The 25,284-nt window shown below is 33.6% G+C and overlaps 3 protein-coding genes across 4 annotated transcripts; all 3 read right to left on the reverse strand.

Annotated features, from left to right (window-relative positions):
* Positions 1-2,100: 2,100 nt before the first annotated feature.
* On the reverse strand, positions 2,101-11,100 carry LOC114277366 (phospholipase D delta). 2 transcript variants are annotated; one of them, XM_028219257.2, is made up of 10 exons: positions 9,568-10,995; positions 8,135-8,251; positions 6,463-6,657; positions 5,460-5,765; positions 5,322-5,390; positions 4,924-5,071; positions 4,351-4,499; positions 3,823-3,987; positions 2,932-3,132; positions 2,101-2,721 (listed from the first exon to the last, which is right to left on the reverse strand). In XM_028219257.2, exons 1-10 carry the CDS (start codon positions 10,492-10,494, stop codon positions 2,425-2,427), a joined length of 2,574 nt encoding a protein of 857 aa, XP_028075058.2. In that variant the 5' UTR covers positions 10,495-10,995; the 3' UTR covers positions 2,101-2,424. The 2 variants fall into 2 exon arrangements, with proteins under 2 accessions (XP_028075058.2, XP_028075060.2); XM_028219259.2 differs by lacking the exon at positions 6,463-6,657 and having other exon boundaries at positions 9,568-11,100.
* Positions 11,101-18,878: 7,778 nt separating this feature from the next.
* Positions 18,879-21,287, reverse strand: LOC114316862 (uncharacterized). Its single transcript, XM_082923014.1, has 3 exons — positions 19,957-21,287; positions 19,616-19,847; positions 18,879-19,504 (listed from the first exon to the last, which is right to left on the reverse strand). The coding sequence occupies exons 1-3, from the start codon at positions 20,533-20,535 to the stop codon at positions 19,374-19,376; spliced, it is 942 nt and encodes a 313-aa protein (XP_082779140.1). The 5' UTR covers positions 20,536-21,287; the 3' UTR covers positions 18,879-19,373.
* A 315-nt stretch (positions 21,288-21,602) lies between these two features.
* LOC145824282 (L10-interacting MYB domain-containing protein-like) lies at positions 21,603-23,205 on the reverse strand. Its single transcript, XM_082923909.1, has 3 exons — positions 23,075-23,205; positions 22,280-22,652; positions 21,603-22,175 (listed from the first exon to the last, which is right to left on the reverse strand). Exons 1-3 carry the CDS (start codon positions 23,203-23,205, stop codon positions 21,603-21,605), a joined length of 1,077 nt encoding a protein of 358 aa, XP_082780035.1.
* Between the last annotated feature and the right edge of the window lie 2,079 nt (positions 23,206-25,284).

Below are 25,284 nucleotides of genomic sequence, written 5' to 3' on the forward strand. Positions count from 1 at the left end.
CGCCAGTGGGACGACCGCTTAGTCTAAATTTTTTGCTTTCGACCGCGTTTTCAAAAGTGAGTGTGAAATTAAATTTTGAAATTCATAAACAAACGCCATGTTCAAATTAAACTCTGAAACGTTAGTTTTAGAGCTATACCAAACACAGCCTTAATTTTTTTAATTTGTTTTTTTTTTAAATATATATATATATTTTTTATTGTTTTCTAGAAACTTTGTAGATAAAAGTTTCAATATTCATTTGGATAGATGTGAATTTGAAATGTATGAATTTTGACATTAATTATTAAAAGAGATTACATAAATTTAGATTTGATAATTTACTTGTTAATTTTATGATTGAATTAAATAGTTTTATCATGATGATTTGAATTGATTATATAAAAATAATTATTTGAAATCATATTAATGATTATCTTCTAGCTTCAAAGTTCTTACTAAAATCCATCTCTTCTATCTCAACTTATATTCTTTCTATAATTCTTCTATTTACCTATAATAATTAACTCTTAAATATTTTTAATTTGAAAACTATTGATTTGAAATCCATATTCCTCCAAACAGAATATTTAAGTACACAGCGATCCACAATTAGAATAAGAGACCCCATCATATCACTTTATATCCTGTTATGCTGATTTTTTAAACTCTCCCTTTGACTGCTTTTTTATTTTGTTTGCATCTATTCCTTTTGGCTAAAATCATCTCTAATGGTTCATCAAATTCATCATCAAATTTAAATTACTTTTTTCTTTTCCAACGATTCATTAAATTTAGGATTTCACTTTTCTTTCATCAAACTAAAGATCAATATACCTTTTATCAAATCACTGTTAATTGTCGTTGGATTTTCACTGCCAAATGTCCCTCGGATGACCACCTCAAGATAAAATTTTGTGAAAAAATTACACTGACTAGTCAACTGGTGATTGATGAAGCTATAAAACCCTCCGCTAGAACACTTGATATCAAATAGAACTTTATTCAAATTTAGTGAAACTTTATTTTATTCAAATTTAGTGAAACCCTAAGAAAGTGTATTCACATACCTTTAGGCTATATCAACAGCTATTGAATAATTTTTAGATTTTTTTATAAATATTTAATATTTTAATACATTTCAATTAGGTAGTATGTCTAAAAAATAAAAAAATAAAAAAATTATTATAATGCAAAAAATAAATTTAGTAAAGACGACAAACATGAAAATTAAAAATTTTAAAAAATATTTTTTGAAACAATTAGAACAAAAGAGATCCCATCATATCACTTTATATCTTGTTACGTTGATTTTTTTAAAAAAAATGATTTAGACCTCTAAAAAGAGAGTTCTAATTGAGCATTAATTTATCTTTTTCTTCCCCACATTGTGTCTTTTACCTCACTGTTTTTTTTTTTTTAATATGTGGTCAGCTCGTTAAAGATGCACCGTAGCAGCTCTAATTAGAGCTCTGCAGCACTGCCGTTTTTTTAAACTCTCCCTTTGACTGTTTTTTATTGTGTTTGGCATCTTTTCTTTTTGCCTAAAGTGTATTCACATATCTTTAGGCTATACAAACAGCTATTGAATTCTTTTTAGATTTTTTTATAAATATTTTATTTTTTAATACGTTTAGATACGTAGTATGTCTAAAAACTAAAATAAAAAATTTCACTAAAATATTAAAATAAGTTTAGTAGAAGCCGGCAAACACGAAAATTATAAAACTCAAAAATTATTTTTTAAAAATTGCAAACGAAACAAAATATTATGATTACAAGTAGGAAATCCCTTGGAGGTGTGTGCCTTATACCTTTATTATGCATTTTTATATGACAAATATTATGTATTTTTTTTAGTAGAATTGCAATAATTTGTGATTTAAAAATTAAGTTACGAATTTTATGAAAATATTACACATTTTTGTAATAATCTTACATAATTTTTATCTAAATAATTTTTAACCACAAAATCCGTAACATTACTAAAAAATACACAACTTAATTTCTAAATCACAAATTGTCACAACTCCACTAAAAAAGTAGATAACATTTGTCACGAAATACGTTAAATAATAGACAATGAGGTTTAACTATGCAGATGCAAACAAGGATGAGACATGACATAAATAAGCAGAGCACTCTTTTATGTTGAGAGTATGATAGTTTAGAGCCAAATTGATCTCAACCAGGAGACATTCACCAAATGTTACATCAATAAATTATACAGAGAAAAGAACAAACAAATTATACAAACACTTTATGGCAAGGCAACAGGCACAAGGAGTTAGAACTGAAGAAATCTGCAAACTACAGTTGATAACTAGTTCTCTCCGGTTAAGTGACACACAAAAAACATTTATTGAATAAAACTATATCTAAAATTTCACACACAAACCAAGTTTGGAATTTTACATCAGTAGTCGTGTACATCATCTGTCGTAGTCATGTTGTCAGAACATCGGGAATAGTGGGTGAATAAGATCCGACTACTTTGCCTCCAATATCTGGGAAACTCTCGTATCCTGGCAAGGGACCCACCTTGCCGTCAATGTCTACGTGTATGGGATACTTGAGAAGATGGCCTTGCAATAATGTAAAATTCTCAGTTGTGTATCTCTTCCAGTTATCTTCAGCCACCCGATTCACCTTCTTCACACATTCCAAGCTCTCTGGCTCCTCAGAGTATTTGTCCAATATCCCAAGGTGCTCGGACCACAGTGACATTCTGTATCCATAAATCTGCACTCGCATTTGTCAGGTCAAATACATTACCAACTGAACTCCTACGAACTGAATTCAAATAAGAACATTCGAGTGATTACTTGATTCTTATAATCACGTTAGTGGAAATTACTCCTTTTACTCTTAAAACATGTGATGTCAAACCCTAAAATGTCAAAGGTTCACTGAAACAAAGAAGATATGCCAGACATAAACAAGTAATCAAACCTGGCCATGAGGGTGTCGCTTCTTGTCAGCCCAAGTGTGATGAGGTTGATAAGCGCCCATGGCTGTCTCAGTGTCTTTTGTACCAGCCAAAGATCTTTGGTTAATGTTGGCAGATCCTATTATTGTGTACTCGTCGTCCACTATCATTCCTTTAGCATGCACATAAATCATAAACCGCTGAAATTTCTCTGAATCTGAGATCTGATAAAATATTTAAGTTAACACCGACTCCTCACAAATTTCTACCATGTTGAAATCCAAAGCCATTTTGGGTAAATAAACTCTTCTGATCATTGAAGCAGTGTCAAGTTTTTATTTTTTCACAGCCAATTACATTTACAATTTTGACTTCTTATGTTTTTGTGTGAAGTGCAAACGTGTAGTGTGTGTCGCCCTTCTAGTGACTACTAAAGTGCAACAAATAATGTTAGTACTCTGATCAATGTTAAGAACACAAACAACACATGTGAAGTAAAAAAGAAAAAATATCCAATATATCACAAAACTTCATTGTGAATTGAAGAATGCGATTATGAAAGTTAAAGCTAAAGAATATGCTTTAGATTCTCGAGAAATAAAGGTTTCTATAAGAAGAAAAGTCTTATATTTTGCGACTAAGAATAACATGTGCAGCTAAAAATAACATTATTTGTGTATTTATATATATTAAGAATAACTTCATCCAACATGGGGTGTGAACCTTTTAGGTGAGTAGTAGTCCTCCACCTCCCTGAAGGTTAAACTAGTCCTTTTGGATTCGGGTGGGGGCGACTGCACCCCAAAAAATTTGGAAAAACCCTCATATTATACTAGTAATTAGTAAGAGAGTCCCAAAATTATAGAGGTTCGCACATCCAAAATTGTAGGACTTGAACATTGTTTGGTAATTACCTTACTGCCATTAGCCTGATTATCTTCTCTTACCCTCTCCTCAGGCATTTCTTCTCGATTGCCAAGGCAATAGAAATTTAAGTAGTCTAGAGGATGAGAGTCAGAAAGTTGCATGGATTGAAGTTCCCGTGCAACAATTCCATACATCATTTGCATCGTCTGGTTCTGCAAGAAGCAAGTTCTGTGAAATAAAGAACATGAACTTTGCATCTTATTATAATTTCTGATAGAATTCGTCAGAAATTTTATCATGTCTTACAGCTGGAAATTACTGAAGTAAAAGAAATCAAAGGTATTGGAATGATAACCAATTCTATGGTCATCAAGAACTTCAGGTCAAACAAATTCCCAATCGCATAACATTAACAAATTATGTCACAAAGACAAATACTGTTTGCAAGATGCAAACAAGTCTTAGGAAAGAACACATATTCCTACCCTCTAATATATTTCCAGCAGTACAAAAATGTTTCCAAAATAGAAAGTTTCTGATTTATATAGTCTCCATGATACAGAAAGCCAGGTTACCTGCCAAAATAGAATTTCCTGCATAGGACCAGAATTTGGATCACCCTCGGGCCACATTGGTATGACAACATACACTGCAAATCTCTCCTTAGCTCTAATTTTACTTGCAATTTTTAATGCCAACTCCATGGGGACTAGATTATCAGCGCCTGATCATACCACAAAAGCAATTATCTTCAGAAAAATTTCAAGCAAACAAATATAGAATTACAAGAATTGGTTACTGATTAACAGTTGGGTCAAACACACAGCCAATAATACCAAATGCACAAGAAAAAGTCGAACAGAGAGAAGCTGAACAAAGATGTAAATTGAATGAGCTTGTGGTATAATGCTAGACAAATATGCACTCAAAAAAAAGTAATAGGACATTGTTGGTCTCTTGATGTAGTGACAGATAGATTGAATCAAATTGAAAATTTTAGAAGCTAGTTCTCATATATAAATTCTTCAACTCATACTTCATATTTATAAAAAATCACTTCATATCCAGATAAATAATCTTTCACTTGAGTGGTGGACATTAACTGAGTATTGCTAATCTGAAAGTGTAAACAGAGAATCTGATTTAACCTGCATCTTTGTATGATGGCCACGCATATGATGATCCAATAAAATACTGATTTTCAATGTATATAAAGTGTTGAGCTGATCTGATTGCCTGAATGTATGCTGTTTGAATACTTTGATCTATCACCAGATTTTTCGAACAGATGAGGTTCTGCAGTAAAGCATATATCATAAAAAAATAGCAAACTTTAGTATGATGAAGTACTAATGGAGACAGAGTAATACGTCAACTAGAACTATTAATAGTCATGACTTGGAAGCATTTCCAACTTTTGTAAGCATATACTGTGCATTCCACATGTTTAGATATACGCAAAGACACATAAATATCAATACATAAAACAATAAAACACAATGAAATGAAGAATAATGAACAGGAAGCATCTAAATCTTTAATCAACCTGGGCTTCAGCAACATCAACAGTTTTGGGAAATCCCTTTACTGATCCAGAATCAATGGACCGGAAAATCTGGAGAAGAAAAACCATTAGTGTTTTGACAATATAACAAATTTAAGGGGTAAAAATGTAACAGACAACCTGAACGTGCCAGTTTTCAGGATCATCTTCCTTGGAAACCAATAAAAAGGGATCATCTTCCGGAATAGATGTGTAAGTATCTTTTGTTTCATAATGGGCAGGGCTAAGAATCCATGAAATGCGATCTATCTTTATCAAAGAATCATCATGAGAATGAGATATCCTTTTGAAACGTAGTCCCAACTCAGTCCACTTTGTTGCTTTCTTCCAGCGCTGCTCGAAGTTTATAAGAACATCATATGCAGCAGGTCCATCAATTCTGCAGTGTAAGTCATGCCAAGGCTGCCTTGGAGCCTTGGTTCCTGGCTAAAAACGACAATGAATAGAAAAATAAAAGACAGGTCAACAGTTGTTTCAAATTGCATAAGATAAACATCTGAAGATCTTAAACAAATGAAGTAAAGAGATTTTATTTTTTTCCACTTATAATTTGACAGAGAGAACTTGCTTATTCATCATTGGCAGCATAGAGCACTCAATATTATTTTCATTCCTAACAGAAAATTGACAATTGCGAAAGATTGAAAGCTATTTTTGAAGATCTTGCTGGCCATAAAAAATTGTAAGCAGATTATACGTAACATGATTTAACTATTTGACTAGAGGATTTGCAAAATCTGTAACATAATCAGATTCTTAAGTGAAGGAAATTTTCAAAATGGAAACTCAAAAAAATATATGAAACTGTTAACAAGAAGAATTGTTGGAACTTTGATGTGCTCTCTCTCTCTCTCTCATTTTCATTTTTTTTTTTTTTTTTTTTTTCCTTTTAGTCTGTTTTGGGTTTATACCAACTAAACCTAAAAAAATATCAGAACAAATAAACCACCATAGAGAAATATACACTAGCCCCAGCCTACGCTTCAGGTACCGAGAACACCGAGTACAGAAAATGTTGAGAGCACCTAATTCGTACATATATAGATATGCAAACATACACAAGTATATCCAGAGCGTATTCCACAATCTGAAAATTTAAAAATCAAATGAACAAACCACTCACAGGAAATGTAGGGTTATGATAATCATCGGGAAATACAGTATTAAGATCACGAAATAATCGATGTTCAGGTGTATCATAGCGACCATCACAGAGATCAAGACCACCCAAAAATGCTGTAATCTTTCGATTATTACCAGATGCCTGTGTATCTACAAGTACACATTTCTGATGGTGTGTAAAGAGTGTTCCAACAACCTGGTTAGAACCATCATAAAAACAACTTCAGCAGTTTGTTTGGTCAAAAGAACGCTCATATATTAAATTAAAAAATGTGGAAAATTTATCGATGAATTGACAAACAATTATTAATGAATGAAAAAAGGCATGCACACAATATTTCTTGTTGATCATTCTGAAAACAAGAAATAACTCCAAAACAGCTTCAGTGATACCATAGCTAGTATTCCACAGACAAACACAAACTTAGGCCAAGTTTGGCATCTACTAAATAATACAAAAAGTCAAAAAGTCAAAAAGTCACTATCTTATTTAAGTCACATCATCTTATTTAAATCACATCACCTCTCTAACACATCACATCAAACCCAACCCAAACCTAACCCATATAAGCCAATAAGTCAAAAAGTGCACTTTTTTAGAACATCCCAAACCAACCCTTAATTTGCAGTGCAACATTATATGCATGAGCGTATCACTGTCCCTAGTTTATGCTTGTCCCATGACAAGTCACCATTACCAATTGACAACTACGGCAAGTAAAGGGTTATGGAAGTGACACTGAACTGAAAACATCGTATGTTGAGTAGGGGTTGGAAATTTCCAACATGACATGAACTAAATACAAAGTTACAGGTTAAGGTTGACTATTTTCTGAAATGAAGCTGAGGCCTCATTTGGCGAGTACCTCTTTTAGCCAAAAAGTCCAAAACTTACTAAAAAAATCAAAAAGCCAACAATTCATACCAAAAAGTCAAAGATTCCTTTTTTTTCTCTACTTTTTGTACATATTTTTGTAAAAAGTCAAAAAATTATTCCAAACATGCTAATTTTTTTTACATCACATTTTAGCCAAAAAATTACTAAAAAAGCATATTCCCAAACGAGGCCTGATAATAGGAAAAATAAATAGGTCAAGTTAGTGTCAAACTCGCATAACATGAATTTGATGAGGCTAACCAGTTTAATATAATTGTTATATAAAAACCAATTTTACTTTATGCAATAATATTATGCTCCGTCAATATATATGCTGAAATGCACATACTGTTCACCAATTCATTAATTTTAAAAGTTCTTTTTAATATGATTTTTTTTCCTAGCTCAAGCAAAACCTTTGATTGAACCCTTCGCCGTCTGTTGAACAGGGCAAACATGTGTTAATTGTTTTTCCGAGTCATCTTTGGGTTGACACATTTGTTGAGGGCATTCTGACACAAATTTGCTATGACACGACCTGACTCGACACAAATCCCACCCCTAATGCAGAGAAAGATAGAGAGAGAATAAATTTCCCACTAAAAGGATTGATATTAAACCTCCCTTGACAAGGAGGATGGACATATAATAATTATACAACTTAATCATTACCTGACTGAAGTACGACTTAGACCGCAGCAGTGAATACATTTAGCAGGGAAAGAGACCAAATATATAGAAGATGAACAATGTTTTTATAATGAAGCAACATAATGGATAAAGGAATAAAGCATGCCTGTTGTTTGAGGAAGCTAAGCTTACTGCTAGCATAACGAGGTGACAACACACACATTACAGATGAATGCCTGAAAAATTTCTTGGTCTCCTCATCATGCGTTTGCATTAATCCCCCCTGCATTATACGGTTACTTTCTCAACAACTTCAACCATAATTCAGTAAATAAATGGCAAACAAAGAGAATTGAGTTGTGTACATAAGGAAACAACTATGATACTTACAATTACTCAAAATGAAATTTGAAGCTGTGAACTAATTAAAAGAATTCTCAGTGTTTTACCAATGGTATTTCAAGATTAAATTAAAAATTCTCAGCTGTCTTAGAAATTTTGTTATCAAGGAAAATATATTAAAAGTAAAAAGGGGGAAGATTTTGAAACCTTCCAAATTGGTTTTACAGAAAAAATTCCAACATGATGTCCAATTTTACATGTTCACCAGAATAAATAAAAATAAAACCTATGATTACACATTAAAACAAAATGGAGATATTAAAACCCTTGTTAACTATAATTCCTTGTTATTCTGAATCAAATGACTCATTCATGTATTTTTTAATGCAAACACAATGTGTAAAAATGTTTACCGAGCCAAGAGAATATGATTTACATAAAGTACAGTGACACAACTGTTCAAATGAACATTGTTACTAACTTATACTTCATCAAACTACTTGTACCATCTGCATATCCTACTCCAAGCTCACTCAATGATTAAAAAACATTCTCTTTTTCTTATATCTTGTGTTTCAACTACAAATAGGAATCATTATCAAGGCTTTCAAATTTCTTCAATAGATTACTATATATTGATCTACTAATGATTTCATCTGATCCATAACAATATCAATTAGCCGGATCCAGATCCTCCTCTCCATTACATTAATGGAATGGAATGGAGATGTCCATTTAGAAATAACCTCATCAACATATCATTATTTCAAAAACACTTAAAAGGAAAATTTTAAAATTCAAATTGACATAGAAACATTGATTTTAGTTTTTAATGATGTCATCCAAACTTAAGCATTAGAATGGATATATCTCAATTCTTATTTTGAATATCCCAATTGTGAGAATTGGTATCATATGGCATGCAAAGTTTAACACTGTGCACTTTCATAACAAGCAGAAAATGCTTTCAAATTACTCTTGAACAGAACACCCAGAATACAACCCTTGTAAAATGTTTTTTTTTTTTAATTTTAAAATTTTTTAAGAATGTAAGCTAAACAATTCTAGAAATTACACTTTTAAACAAATGTGAAAAATGGCGTTTGAAGAATCATAATGGAAACCATAACATGACGATTACCACAAAAACTTAAATGTTAAGCAAGCAAAATAGCACAATTAAGTGGACAGTCCAACAAGTACACAAAATTGAATGGAAAAACAGAGTAAAGTATGAATTAAAGAAAGGATTCTGACCGTCTTAATGAAGAATTTATCATGTGAAGTCTTATCATCCCAAATCAACAACAAAACTCTCACCCCTTCTTGGGATTTATACTTGAGCAATTCACCCAAATTTAGATCCCCACCTCTCGGCAACGGCCTAGTAGGCTCTCTTATCAACATCACCTTATGATAAATCGACCAACCAACAATGTATATCATATGGTGAGCCTCTGATATAGCATGACACATATCTTCCCAACACTTTCCATGTTCAAAAACCATCCCATCATCCAATTCAATCTCAGGAAGTTTAGAATTCTTGCTAACATGAGCATCTTGATACAATTTCACAGAACTACCTTTTCTCAATGGAAAGTAAGTGTGTCTCACACCCTTATGCTTCGGATCAGCCGCAATACCGTGCCGGTACAGCCGATTTCTATCACAGGGTGTGAATTTCATTTCTAGGTAGAGTTCCGTATTGGGTTTCGGCGAACCGGTCACCGGAAAACACCCGCTGATGAATTCGCCGGTAAGTACTCTCTCGGCCGGAATCAGAACTTTTCCGATCAGCTGAGCTCCGAACAAGTCATTGTCCTTAAGTTGGAACTCCAAATTCAGCGTGGGGTGAGCTAAGGGGATGTTGAAGCGCTCGTTCCAATTAGGGTTCTGAGTGTTGGGGATTACACGAGTTCGAGCGAGTGTGGCTTGGGGGACACATACCTTCACGTAAGGGTCGCTGGTGATGATCTTCGAGTGGTGCTCTATTCTCTTATCGTCTGAACCCTTCTCTTTGCCGCCGCCGGGATTGGCGGTGCAGGAATCGCAGAGAGTTAAGGAGCGGCGGAAATGCTCGGAAAATAAGTCCATGTTGGGTAGGTTGCAAGCTTTGACAATCTTCAAGTCCAAGTCGCCATGTAAGTATATTACTTGCTCTGAAACTCCCATTTCCGCCATTGAAACTAAGTTAATCGATCAATCAAAGTGATTTTGAACAGTTAACACTGTCTCCCTCTGGGTATGTGTGTGTGTGTGTGTGTGTATACATAGAGAGAAGCAAAACAGGGTGGAGAAGAAAGGAACAGAAATTGAGGAGTTTTTTAATAGTAAATTTGGAACAGAACCGAAGATTTCTTGCCACAGAGAGCTTGCCTTGCGGCAGAGATGGAAGAAATTGATTGTTTAAACTTGTATCTAAAGTGTAAAGTGATATGCAGTATATATTTGATTGGTGGGCGGTGGAAGAGGAGGAGGGGAGGGAATCGTGGGTGGTGAACTGGCGGCTCGACGGAGGAGTGGAGGAGTTGGGTGGGGTGGGGGGTGAGTTGCAAGAATAATGGATATGTGGATTGCAAGAATAGGTGCAGTGGTGGAAAAAGGCAGGTGGCTGGTCCTGAGAGAGCAAGGATCCTCTCCTTTGGATCCTCTCATTACTTTTTATTTGATGGGTTATTGAGCCTACTTTTAGATTCAATTTTGATAATTTGAATTATTCACATTTTAAGATTTGTCGAAAATATTGTACTTGTAAAAATCAAGTCGATCGGATATCAGAAATCACATGTTAAAATAACTATTTATTAAAATTTTTTTGATAAATAATTTGTAGTTCGATAATCTAAACACATGATTTTTGATATTTGATTAATTTAATATTTTACAGATATGATATACTCAATAAATCTTAAATGTGAACGAACCAGATCACCAAAATTAGACAAAAATGAGCCTAATGGCCCACCAAGTAAGGAGCCAAGAAAAAAAATCCAAGGAGAGGATCCTTGCTGCTGGTTTTGGGAGGTCGGCCTGGGCCTGTCGTGAGATCCACACACCTTTTTTTTTTTATTCAAATGAGATCGACATACTTGATCTGGAATAGATGTCATTATAAATATGTTTGTTTTTTTGAACGACTATGACAAATATGTTTGGAACTTGGTTAAAATAGGAATAAAAAATAAAGAGGTATTTTGAAAAATGGTTAAATTTTTATTTTTATTTTTAAAAATTTTTTTTTTGTGAGAGAGGAGAATGGGTTAAAAGTGAAGAAGTGATTTTTAACTCATTTCTTAAAATAAGCCAAAATAAATTCAAATGGTTTATAAAATAAAATAAAATATTTAAATTATAATTATTTTTTTTTATAATCATCAAATTAATTATCATTTCAAATAAAAAAATTTTATTTAAATTAAAATAATTAAAAAGTTAAAAAATCAAATTTACAAACCAGCTCATAAATGGGGCACTTTGGTTATATAAAATTTTGAAAATTTTAAAATAATAAGCGGTTTGACATGTTAAAAAATGCCTATTTGGGAAGAGAAAAATAAATAAATAAATAAATAAATAAAAACAGTTTATTAGTTTATTTAAATCACCTCACTTCTCTATTTTTTAATACATTTTTTCATGATAAACCAATAAATCAAAGGAAAAAGTCACTTTTCAAAATAGGCCAAACTAGTCTAAAAATTAAAAAGTCATTAAAAAGGTTAAAAGGCGAACAAATATTGAAAAGTCAATTTTATTTTCATTCACTTTATGTTTTACACATCTTTTGATAAAAAAATAAAAAGTTATCAAAAATGTATTATTCCATCCATCCCAACACATTAATCCCTTATTTCATTTTTTATTATTCTAAAATATTAGAATCTTTTCAAAAATCAATGATTGAAATAACATAAATTTCTTATTTTGTCATTCCTTTAAATTCATTAACAATACAAGTTTTTTACTTTTTGATTTATTTAGCTAAAATGCAACTTACTTAGCTAAAGCTAAATAGGGCCTAGGGCGTGCTGTGCCTAAAAGGCACAAAACAATGCTGTGAGGCCCATGGGTCCTGTCTCAAATCTATACCGTTGATTCAAATTGTTTATATTATAGAGTTCGATGCGTAGATCATTTATGGAGAAAATTGAATTTATTGAATATCTATAAACTCAAAATAAAATCACATTTTGTTTTCAAAAAAAAAAAAATCAGTAGAATAATTTTGATCATTTATTTTAAAACAGTTAAGTTTTGATCATGGGGTTTCACATGCCCGATTAACTTGATTTTTTGTGTGAATAATATGTTCAATAAATTTTATAATATGAACAGTTTGAATTATCAAAATAAGTGTGAGATAAATTCCCATCGAAGAGAAAACAGAATCTTCAACCCAGTATTTGCTACTTGTTAATCAAGTCACTTTCCAGAAATGGTACATCAAAATTTCATTTATGATACAACCAGACTTTTGGATAAAGGATGCTATCGCTTTAGTTGATAGTGGTGCAGATATGAACTGTATCCAGGAAGGTATAGTTCCCACCAGATATTTTCAAAAGACTACTCAAAGTCTAACCAGTGCAAGTGGAAACTCACTCCAAATCAGGTATAAAATTCCCGAAGCATATATTTGTAATCAAGATTCTTGCCTACCTACATCGTTTGTATTAGTCAAAAATCTTGCACAAAACATCATTTTAGGTACCCATTTTTTGTGCCTTCTTATGCCCATACAAAAAATTGACCAAACAGGTATTTACTCTCAAATACAGGGAAGAATTAGGAGAATTCTGTGAACAGTTTGCTTATGAACCAGGTATTAAATATCCAGCTAAACCTAGAAAGGTTTCCCATAAGAAATAGTCTAAACCCATCCGAAGAAAATCACATAAGACGTATCCACAGAAACCTAAGAAGAAGTTTTATTCCAACAAAGCTTCAAATACAGGAAAAAGTAAAGGAAAATCCAAATCAGAAATTAAATGCTATAAGTGTGGCCAAATTGGTCATTATGCGAACTGATGCAAATCTAAAGTCAAGTCCAAGATTAATGAGCTAAATCTTGATCCAGATATTAAACGACAACTTCTTCAAACAATAGAAGAAGAATCAACAGAAGAAGAGTCTCCTTCCGAAGATGAAATTAATGAATTATTTTCACCCTCCAGTAGTAGCGATGAACAAGATGAATCTGCTTGCCCTTGTTCGACCAACCAGGACCAACTATTAGAAATCAATTATTGGAAATCAATAGTTGAAATGAATGGTTTACACTTAGGAGAACCTAGCAGTATTAATGTGTTAACAGACACTCAAAAGGATATGCTAGTTGTAGCAGATCACATCCAGGATCCAGAAATAAAAATCAAATATTTAAAAATGTGTTATAAACAACAACAGGCAACTCAAGAACAACCTTTAATACCAGTACATTCTTACAATTTACAAGATGTATTTAAAAGAATCCAGAATTTAACTTCTACATCTGTAGAACAACCCACAACAATCCAGGATCTAAAAATGGAAATAAATATTTTAAAAACAGAAGTCAAACATTTACAGACAGCCAGTGCAGCTACTATTAAAGATATTAAATATCTACATAATCAGCTTAAACTTAGTAGTTCATAACCATATTATGTCTATTATTAAACTTGGCTCTGATACCAACTAAGGTGCTCACTAAAGGTTTAGGTTAGCACGTCTGTCAACGACTTATAGGTATAAACGGTCAACATGCAATCCCTGCTATACGACCTAACCCTACGCGACTTGGGTGACGTCCCACTAACCTGAACAATTAATTAACCTTACATTAGCACAAACCCAGGAATAGTCATATATACATAATATGTATATAAACGAAATAAATTACAACATATATGATCCCATTAATTTACTGTTAAGGAGGTGGAGGCCTTCTGGCCGCCCACGCAACTATCTGTTCGTTAATCAGAGTCTGTAATTCTGCTATACGCTGATTACACTCTGATATACACTCAGATATATACGGTTGGGTATAAAAATTTACAGGTGTATTAAGATAATAATTTTTCTGTTGTTGCCAAAATTGCAGGTACGATAATAACTGTTCTAAAACATTAACAGAGGGCAAGCATACTTACAAACATGGAGCGTGCACACAAAAGCTTGATATTATTAATGGAGGAAGTACCACTATTTTACAAGGGGGGTTGGAAGGATTACAAACGGAAAGAGAATGGAAAATAAAACTTTTTTCTAGTCTGTCTCCACAAGGGTGAGACCGTCCCTATTTATAATACAAAGAAGATAAGAGGGGATCAAACAAGTGGACAGGTGTAGGCTGAGGAATGGACCGACTGATTACATCTTATCCTGAAAGCCTGTTCTTCAACTTTGTCGGAGAGTGGAGCAAGAATCTCCTTTTAACTGATAGTGGGCATCTGCTTTTCCCAAAGTTGTTTGTCTGGTAGTGCCGACACTCGACACAATTAATGCTCTGGACCCTTGCCTTTGCCTTTAGTCATTTTCTCTGCAATGACAGTTGTTAATGAGTCCCAAAAGTCACCAAGGTTGGGCTCATCTTCTTCTGGAAGCTATGATTCTCTTGCCAACACGTGTTCGGCTGGATCACTCTCGGGTTCTGATGCAGTCTGACTGGTGCCTGATTTCATGGAGACGTCATCCTCGGGACTAACTGTTTGGAGGAACTATTCTTTCAGAAAATTCATGCTTTTAATTATTAATTCATGCTCTGAAAGATGAGGAAATTGCTGTTTTAATTCCTTTTGAATTTACACAAAGGGATTGCTGGATAATACGGGTGATGGAGCTGGAAGGGCTGTTTGTTTAACTGTTTCCCAACATGCTTTGGTATGCTGTTGAATTTTCTGGATAGTCTCTGTTAAATTAGGGTTCATACCCTTATCCCACCATTTTACAAAAAAGGATTCTTTTAAGGCGGGGAACCCTATTCTGGTAATCACAAGCAAAGTCCTATTTCCATATCCATGGAATACCAAAACGGATAGTAAAATGGACAAGAGATTTACTGATGGAAAGGTCTCTGTTTTTGTTTAAGTAAGCATAAGCTCGAGAATAAGCTACATGCCACTCATTAAATGCTGTTCGAATGGTGTCTGGTAAAATATCAAGAGAAAGCCCAAATTTATCCCACTAAACGAGGAACCAATTGGGGACATCGGTTTTAAGGACATCAGGGCAGATTCGGATAAACTAAGAATGGTTTTTAATGGGATTTTGGTAATAAAAAACTTGGGTAAAAGCATCAATATAATCCCAGTAACTGTATTTGGTTTGCTTGTTACGCAAATCAATATCACGGGTAGTATGCGGATGAATGCCCCAAGTAGAAATGGGCATAAGCTGGCGGATGACAATTTTACTGAATTGAATTGGGCTAGCAGTTTTATTAACATCATGTAAAGTGTGTTTAATTTTAGCTGCCCCTGTTTCTGTTAATATCTGTTCATAGATATATCTATACTGGTCAAAGTGAGGTGGAGATTGCTGCGTTATCAGATACCTACGCTTGATCTCCCATGGATCAGTCATCCACTGTTCATCTGCTATTTCAATATAGAGGATAGTTTCCTCTGTAATACTGTTAGGAGTATATGGTTCTTCAGTTTTAAGGAGAATATCCTTAGCTGATGAATTACTGGTTTGACCTCTTAAAGGTGGAAATTCTGTTGGATCATAGCGAGGGTTGTGACCCCAGCCACGACCACGACCTCGGTGGCCTCTACTGGTCATTCCTCTTCAGGATGGGATTTCTGCAAATATTCACGGGTTAAGAAATCAGGCAAAGAGTTCGTTTCGCCTTTGATATATTCAATATCAAAATCAAAATTAGATAAGAAACTTTGCCAAGTTAGAAATATCTGTTTGGAAGCAAGATTTTTGACACCCTTTTTAAAAATCTGTTTAGCAGCAGAGCAATCAACTCTGATGAGAAAATGCTGGTTTAAAAGATCATCATGAAATTTAATAACACATTTAACAATAGCTAAACATTCCTGTTTGATGGTTGGATAATTTAAAGCGGCTTTATTCCAATGGCCAGAATGGAATCGTAATAATTCTTCTTTCTGGGTATTGGGATTAAGCTGTTTTAAGATTCCACCAAATCCTTCATTAGATGCATCTGTTTCAACAATTTTTTTCCAATTGGGGTTGGGTAACTGTAAGCAAGGTAACTGTTGGACTTTAGCTTTAATTCTTTTAATTGCTAAAGTATGTTCTTCTGACCATGGTGGTGGATTCTTTCTAAGCCGGGTATATAAAATAGTAGCATCGGTAGATAATTGATGATAATAATCTCGAACATAATTGAGACTACCTAAAAATCTCTGTAGCTGAGTTTTATCCTTAATTTCATCTGAAAATTTAGAAGCAAACTCCATACTCCTGTTAATAGGAATAATACTTCCATTGGAAATATTATGGCCTAAATATCTAACTGTTGTTTGAAATAATTGCATTTTAGGTGCAGAAATAACTAATCCATTTCTGATAATAACATTCTTAAAAATATTAAGATGTTTAATATGCTGATCTATTGATGAGGAAAATATTAAAACATCATCAATATAGGATAAAGCAAATTCTGTAAAAGGAGTAAGAATATCATTCATGATATGTTGGAATTCTGATGGAGCATTTTTAAGTCCAAATGGCATGACATTCCATTCATAATGCCCAAAATGTACTGTAAATGCTATCTTATAACGATCCTGTTCTGCAATTTGCACTTGCCAATAGCCTGATTTTAAATCAAATTTAGAAAATATGATTGCATCTTGTAAGCGATCTAAAAGATCTTTTTTATTCGGAATCGGATATCTGATCCATTGAAGTACTTCATTTAACGGTTTGTAATTGATTACAAGGCGTGGAACACCTCATTCAATTTCTGCATTTTTATTAACATAAAAAGCAGTACAACTCCAAGGAGATTGGCTTGGTCTGATAAGCTTCTTAGTTAGAAGAGTTTGGATTTCTGTTTTACATAATTCCATATATTCCTTCTTCATTTGACTAGGGTGAGCTCTAGTTGGAATATATTTTTCATTAAAAGTCGGTTCATAAGGTAATGTTACTGTATGTTTCTTTCGTTCTACTGATGTTACTCAGTGAAACCTCTTTCTTGGAGGCTGAGCTAGATTTGTTTGAGTTGAACTTGGCCACTTATGCCCGTGAAACGATTAGTTGCCTAAACTAATTAGTTCCTAGAATGAAAAGAGAGGTGGTTGGAGATGGACGGAGAGAGTTAGAGAGAAACTTTCTCCTTGGGAGCTAGAAGAGAAAGTTAGAGAAAAGGAAAGGAAACGGGATGAAAATTAAAGGGAATTGAAATTCATCCTTTTGGACTTGAGAATTGAACACTTAGGTGATTTAGATAACATTAAATGAGTTGCTTTTGTTAAACTAATATCGTTAAGCCACAATTACTCAATAAATTTTTTTTTTTTTTTTGGAGGCCAATCAAGATTAGTTTGGGTTAAACTTGGTCACTTATGCAAATGAAACAATTAGTTGCCTAAACTAATTAGTTCCTAAAACAAAACAGAGAACGATGGAGAAGGCCGGGGAGAGATAGAGAGAATCCTTCTTCCTGAGAGCTCGGAGGGAAAGTTAGAGCAAAGGAAAGGGAAATAGGATGTAAATTGAGGGGAATTCAAATTCATCATTTTGGAGTTGAGAATTGAACAGTTAGGTGATGTAGAAAACATTACATGGGCTGCTTAAGTTAAAGTAATATCGTTAAGTTACAATTAGGTGATTTACAGAACCTCAAACAAGGTGTCTAAGTTAAACTAACAACCTAAATAGGGCCTAGGGCGTGCTGTGCCTAAAAGGCACAAAACAATGTTGTGAGGGCCATGGGTCCTGTCTCAAATCTATACCGTTGATTCAAATTGTTTATATTATAGAGTTCGATGCGTAGATCATTTATGGAGAAAATTGAATTTATTGAATATCTATAAACTCAAAATAAAATCACATTTTGTTTTCAAAAAAAAAAAAATCATTAGAATAATTTTGATCATTTATTTTAAAACAGTTAAGTTTTGATCATGGGGTTTCACATGCCCGATTAACTTGATTTTTTGTGTGAATAATATGTTCAATAAATTTTATAATATGAACAGTTTGAATTATCAAAATAAGTGTGAGATAAATTCCGATCGAACCTCACAATACATATTGTGCCTTTATAAACACAGCACACCCCTTGGTTAGTTTTATATCCGTGTGTCACATTTTGATATTGGGCCTGTTTGGTAGAGCTGTGGGAAAGTGATTATAGATTATAGCTTATAGCTGTGAGTATAAGCTGCTAACCTGTTTGGTGTAGCTGTGAGATTATAAATTTAAGCAGTAGAGTAGTGTTTGGTAAATAAGCTGTAAAATAGCTTTTTGCTGTGTAATTGTCAATTTTGCCCTTATGAAGAGGAAATTTGTAATTTTTGTCATTTTCTTCTGTTTAAATATTGAAAAAGTTATTTCATTAATGGAAATTGATTAATTAGTACCTAATTTGGTACATTTCATTTACCTCTATTTTTTTTTTTTTTGTATTTATTTTTGTATTTTTTTTTTTTTGTAATAAATATTGAGTTGACAAGAAAACAAAAAATTTAATTGCAATAAAAATATAATAAATTACTATTAAGGCAAGAAAAAGGGCTCTTCATAGATATTTATAGAGCTCCTAATTTCGTCTGCAAATTGACATACAAATATTATGTCTCCTCACTTCCATTTCGGTGTCATCACATGCAACATCATTCCCATGGCGTGCTTGTTGAGACGAAGATCCTTCCTCTTCATTAGGCACATAATCCGTGTATCTATCATAAGAGTCAAATGCAATATCGCGGAGCTTACTTCGCCGGATGAAATTATGAATTGCCATTGTTGCACAAACAAGTTTGACTTGGGTCGGCCACTTGTAGTTTGGTGGGATATCCTTTATCATCGGCCATCTTGCTTTCCAAACCCTGAACGCTCTTTCTATTACACTTCTAAGTGAGGAATGTGCTTGGTTAAATTTTTCTTGTGCATTTTGGGGGGGGTTGACCATGTTCAAATTGAGCTAGATGGTATCGCTCTCCTTTGTAAGGTGCAAGATATCCTTTCATGTTTGGATAACCAGCATCCACCAAGTAAAACTCATCTATTTTAAAATTTCAAAATAAAATATAAGTAAGAAATTATAAATGTAAAAAGAAATATGAAGATGTGAGTGTGGTGCATCTATTGTAGCAATCGAATATAAAACAGTTACCTCCTTGTGGTTTTGGAAAATTAAAACTAGGATTCCTAATTGCATCTAAGAAGATCCGAGTATCATGTGCACTTCCTTCCCATCCTGGTAAGCAAAATGTGAAACACATATCAAAGTCACATGCAGCCATTATGTTTTGAGTCGCATATCCCTTTCTACCTATTAGACGAGCTTGCTTATCTGGAGATATATATGCTTTGATGTGTGTCCCGTCAATTGCTCCAATACAATCCTATGACATGATAATGAATAAAAAACATTTTAGCCACAGATTAGTATAAATATCCTACCAACATTAATTATATGTAACACCCAAGTTGCGCTTGTAGTTAATTATTTACCTTGAAATGAGGATAATATTTGCGGTTACGTCGAATATATGGATGCACACCATTAGTCGGTTGAGGCCTTACCCAGTCAATGGACATCTTTGTAACAGCCTTTAACACCTTCTTAAAATATTTTGAAATAGTCTCGCCAGAATGTTGAAATCTTTCTTGGACATTTCTGTTTCGAATGTCACCGCCAACAATAAACAAAAATATTGCAACTTGCTCTTCAACCGAGACTTGTCGTCCAGTTTGAAGGCCATAATTTGTTTGTAACAAATTACATAATTGGTAAAAGACCTCTCTTTCCATTCGAAAATTTTCAAATATTCTTGTCCGATTCCCTTCTTGTAATTCCACCATCCACATCCCTCCTGTTAAACAAGATGTCCTGCATGGTTCTTTTATCAAATAATTTGTTGCATATGTCGCTGCAACTGTAGCCGCCGTAACTAAGAGCATATTATTATTTTGTTGGGTTTGTGATATGCTGCCTTCATCATCAGTATCTTCATCATCATGGTCATCATTCCATTGGTCTTCATCGTTGCTACTTATCTTTAAAACTGTCAACTGTGCTGGATAAACCATGTTGCAATTTAAAACTTTAAACAAAAACCAATAAATGATAATAAAATATCATAACTTGTCCAGATATACTAAAATCCTGAAGCATTCCTCATATGTTGAATTTTTCTTTTTTATTTTTTATTTTTTCTGATAGAGGATGAAAAAATAAATAAATAAATAAAAATAAAAAATAAATAAGGGGACGGACAAAGGGCCTGAGGACAACAATTCATAAGGAAAAAGACCAAAACTTGTTTTACCCAACATCATGGCTTATTAGAAAGTCCTTACATGTGGTAGTTTAAAATTCAGAATTAAAAGTTATGCCCAGAAGTCAAATGTCAATTAAGCCTATGGACATGAATGCAATTCAAGCAAGCAGCACTGTGATGACAGTTTAAGAAGCAATTCCCTGGGAAAGAAGCACTGTTATGACTATGGGACTAAGAAAGTAGTATTCCATCACAAAAATTCCATAGCTACATTTCATGCAACCTGTCTTCCATTTATCCCAAATAAAGAAATAATGGCCATATGAACAAATAAAAAACATAACAAATAATGTCATCCATTTATCCATTTCATGCAACCTGTCATACATTTCATGCTTTACATTTCAACCTGTTATATGAACAAATAATGGCCATACAAAACTGACATAGGTTAAACATTAAAATGTAAAGTAAGAAAATTATACCTTCAACTTCAACAAAATTATTACCTGGACAGACTGAAATGTAAAGGAAAAACAATGTAAAGCACAAAAATGAATTGAGTAAACCATTCAACTACATATACATATATATAACCTTCACCATTGACCTACCAGGCATATTCAACTAACATTCAACAACTAATTGCATTCCCCAACCATTCAACAAGTCAACATGTCAACCATTCACCAACCATTCAACAATTTAGTCCAACATAATTTAATAAAATTTGAAATAATAAGTCCACAATTAAAAGTCCAACTAGTCAATATTCATAAAAGGAAATATTAGGGAAATATTGCAATAGTCCACAATTACTAAAATAAGAAGTCCAACAGAACACTCCACAATTAATAACAACGGGACAGTCCACAATTAGCCGCGATAACCTGTGGTGGCCTTCTCCATCTCAATCTCCAACTTCAGAAACTTAAGGCGAACTTCATCCGTAGGAAGACTCATGAAACACTCCCGACGCTTGTCTCGTAAGAATAATCGGGCGGCCCACACATACAGGTCATCATCTGGGGACACACCAGGGATGTTTTCCAACATCGCCAAACAATCTGCAATTGAAGGATATCTTGATGAGGTCTGTGTTGAAGTTCCTGAAGATGACTCAACCACATTTACTATGCGAGCAAGTGTCTTGTTAAGTAGAGCTGCACCAGTAAATTTCGTCTTCTTGCTCTTGGTTGATGAAGCAGGTGTGTTTGATGAACGCTTTTTGTTTAACTCAGAGGGATAAATCACCTCCAAAGCATCATCATCATATTCAGCATCATGTGGGGTATGAAATTCCTCTACATTGTCATCAACGTCAGGCATAACCCCTGAACTAGGAGTGCATGCCCATTCTCCTGTAGCAGCTGCATCTGAGAATAGTATGTCTAAGTCTTCACTAAATTGCAACGGCATACGCCGAAATTTAGCAGCATCAGGATACCTCTGCAACAATTACAAAGAAAAATATAAAAATTTACAATTATCAAAATTTGGTGCGTTTAAACAACAAAAACAAACATAATATGTACATTAAGCAATTTAAATACCTCCAATTTGTTGGTCCACCACTCATCAGATGCAGATATAGCTCCAGTCAATGTGTCACGGCCTAAGCCGGTCTCACCCCTTAAAAGATTGTTCCATAACAGCCAATCTTTTTTCAACACATCCCAATGGTTTTTCATTTGTAGTCGTTGGTATGTTTTTCCAGTCATAGTTTTAAACGAAGTTATGACATTTTCCCACCCGACCCTATCTAAGTGTGTACCAGGTCTGTGTCCGACCTTCACTTGGTCAACACAAAGCTTAATAAAGATTTCATTTGATTTTGCATCCCAATGAGCCTTAGTAGATGGTACTTGAGAGGATTTTCCCTTATTCTGCCTATTTTGAGATTGTGTTTCCTGTTGGGTACTCATTCTATGAAACAAAAAAAAAATTGTTTAACACATACTCATTAATCATTGGTTGCATTAAAACATAAGACTAGTACAAAATAACCATACATGGCATGATTAGCATAAAACATAAGATTACTACAATCGACATCTCATCGTTGGGTACACAACTGAGCAAAAACACACATATCTAAAAGCCACCTTCAATCATTTGAAGAGTAATGCAACTGACAGAACAATACAAATTGTGAGCAAACCCACAACAAGCTGCTTCATAAATGTTACGGATTGCTCAAGCATTTGGTTCTTTACTTTTAGTCCTACAGTCTCGATGTTTGATCTTCATAAAGATTTGTCTCGTTCCCCAGCCTCTCTACCATCGTCACAGATTTTGGGGTACACCACCTCCAAAATTGACAATTCCTCTTCTCACAATTTACATACAGTCTTCCTTTTGATGGCTTCTCGGATTCGGTTACCCTTATGGCAGCTCTTACACCACACTCACATTTCAAAGCCTCGTACCTCAAATCCAAGGTCTCAGCATTGCAAGCATAGTTACTAGAAGATGACATGCCTCTGCAGTAATTAGGAAGAATTGAATCTACATCCTCTAAAATTGATTAGGAACTTAAAGATGTTATACATGATTATGCTAGTAAATTTAAAAGTGAAGGGGGAAAAGAGTGGTAAAAGAAAGAAGACAAAAAGTCTAGGCATCGCACTTAGGGTTAGGAATGCATCACGCAATCTGAAAGAAGCTTCAAAAGCTCTGGTTATTCTCTAAAACTGAACTGTATTGAATGAGAGTCATTACATGGTTTTAGGCTTTATAGAACTCCTTGGCCTAATTTTGTGTAAACTATCTAATTTTGTGTAATTGAGCTGTTCATGTTCCGAGGAAAATGCAACCGGAAGCACAAGAATTTAAAATTTCAATCTTTTGTTTGTTTCTGGTTTTTTTTCTCACAACCAAGCACAGTGTAGTTGAAGTTTATTTTGGCTCTGTGTTTGTAAAATGATGGATTTATTTACAGATACTTAGTACTAACTTCCAATCAGGGGAATTTATCACTGCTCATTAGTTGCAAATGATTATTGTAATTTAGATTGTAAATGATTATTTGCAGCAGCAGTTTTCCAATTCTAAGTCTAATTTTGTGGACAAAGATTTTTTTTTTTAATATTTAATTTTCGTTCTATTTTTCATGTGGAACATCATAGATTTTTAATCTCCTATTTGACGATATTAATGTATGATCAGTAGTATTGGGTGCCTATGAGGTAGATGCCAGAGTTTGGTGTATATTTTATATGATATTTTACTTGTAATTGAGGGTATAATTCTGGTTTCTACCTTCCTAATTGTTTCCACAATCTGCTTGATGTATTGTTCTGAAAACAGTCATTGGTGACCTTTACAGCCCATGTTTTGAAATTACCAAAATACTTATGAAATAATAGAAATCCTGTAAGGAAACAACCATATTAATGCAATGTATAAAAAAAAAACTAATAATTGTTAATTAAACATATTCAGATTTATACATTTATCACTAATTCGTATAAAGGAACAATGTAAAAACAAAATGTTATTCATAATACGAACCAAACTGTGTATATGATTCTGCAAGTCCATAAGATCCTTTGAAAATAAGATTTGCAAATTTACTAAGATAGTAGTAATAATAGTATTTCTGTACTACTATCTTTTTTTTTTTTTTCCCTTCTTCTCAAAAGTTAAAAAATAAAACATATCTGAGAGATTCCAAATTTGTGTCAACACAACTTATTGATTTGATAAGTTAGTTGCATTTTGATGAATGACAGAAAAATAAAATCAATATATACATATAAAATCAACACAACAGAGCATAAATTTCTGTTTATCTTCAGATCAAGTATACATATTAATATCTTCATTAATAATCAGAGCATACATATTAATAAACAGAGCAGAATGTGCTTCGAGAGAGAGAGAGATGACAGATAAGGGAGAAAGCAAGCCAAGGGCAAGATGGAAGAGAAAATTTCAGACGGAGAGGGTGAATCGAAGGAAGAAGATGCAATCTGTCTGTAAACCCTAGCTGAAATGTGTGTGTGTGTATATATATATATATCACAAACAAAAGCCAAGAAGATGCGATCTTACCTTTCGTAGTGCAGATCTTGGAGAAATCTTCGAGAAATTTCGACTTCGATCGACTGATCTTCGAGAGATACGAAGGCACGTCTTCGTCGCCAAGAGGAACTGAGAAGACGAGTGTGAGGAGAGGAGTGGGCTAGGGCACGACGAAAGAGGGCTTATATCGTGGCATAACTGTAATTGTTGAAGTTTTGGAGGGGCATTTAAGTCATTTCATGCCCCTCCAAACAGCTGCGCGCTTAATCTGAAATCAGAAGCATCTCCGGAGCAACTTCGCAAAAATGGCTTAAAATGAATTTTTTTAAGCTATAATTTGCACCTTTAATTTTTACCAAACAGATCAGAATGGCTTAATTTAAGCCATAAGCTGAAATAAGCTGAAGTTAATTTTTACCAAACAGGCACATTATAATATGTGAGAGAATAGGACTAACAAGAAATTGTTTTTGAAATAATTAGGGATATATCTCTCTATCAAAGGTATATTCCACTAAAAGTTTCTTTGCTA

This window comes from Camellia sinensis, chromosome 4 (assembly GCF_055761805.1).
Source record: "Camellia sinensis isolate YWXY chromosome 4, ASM5576180v1, whole genome shotgun sequence".
Lineage (NCBI taxonomy): Eukaryota > Viridiplantae > Streptophyta > Magnoliopsida > Ericales > Theaceae > Camellia > Camellia sinensis.

Excerpts from the sequence above, each read along its gene's own strand:
- LOC145824282 (XM_082923909.1), bottom strand. The coding sequence starts at position 23,205 with ATGTCATCTTCTAGTAACTATGCTTGCAATGCTGAGACCTTGGATTTG. Across the intron at positions 22,653-23,074 it reads AAGCCATCAAAAGGAAGACT|AATGAGTACCCAACAGGAAA; the intron begins GTATGTAAATTG and ends TTTGTTTCATAG. Across the intron at positions 22,176-22,279 it reads GGTGGACCAACAAATTGGAG|AGGTATCCTGATGCTGCTAA; the intron begins GTATTTAAATTG and ends TAATTGTTGCAG.
- LOC114277366 (XM_028219257.2), bottom strand. The coding sequence starts at position 10,494 with ATGGCGGAAATGGGAGTTTCAGAGCAAGTAATATACTTACATGGCGAC. Across the intron at positions 5,072-5,321 it reads TTGATGTTGCTGAAGCCCAG|AACCTCATCTGTTCGAAAAA; the intron begins GTTGATTAAAGA and ends GCTTTACTGCAG. Across the intron at positions 4,500-4,923 it reads GCCATCATACAAAGATGCAG|GCGCTGATAATCTAGTCCCC; the intron begins GTTAAATCAGAT and ends TGGTATGATCAG.
- LOC114316862 (XM_082923014.1), bottom strand. The coding sequence starts at position 20,535 with ATGGTTTATCCAGCACAGTTGACAGTTTTAAAGATAAGTAGCAACGAT. Across the intron at positions 19,848-19,956 it reads AATATTATCCTCATTTCAAG|GATTGTATTGGAGCAATTGA; the intron begins GTAAATAATTAA and ends ATCATGTCATAG. Across the intron at positions 19,505-19,615 it reads TTTTCCAAAACCACAAGGAG|ATGAGTTTTACTTGGTGGAT; the intron begins GTAACTGTTTTA and ends ATTTTAAAATAG.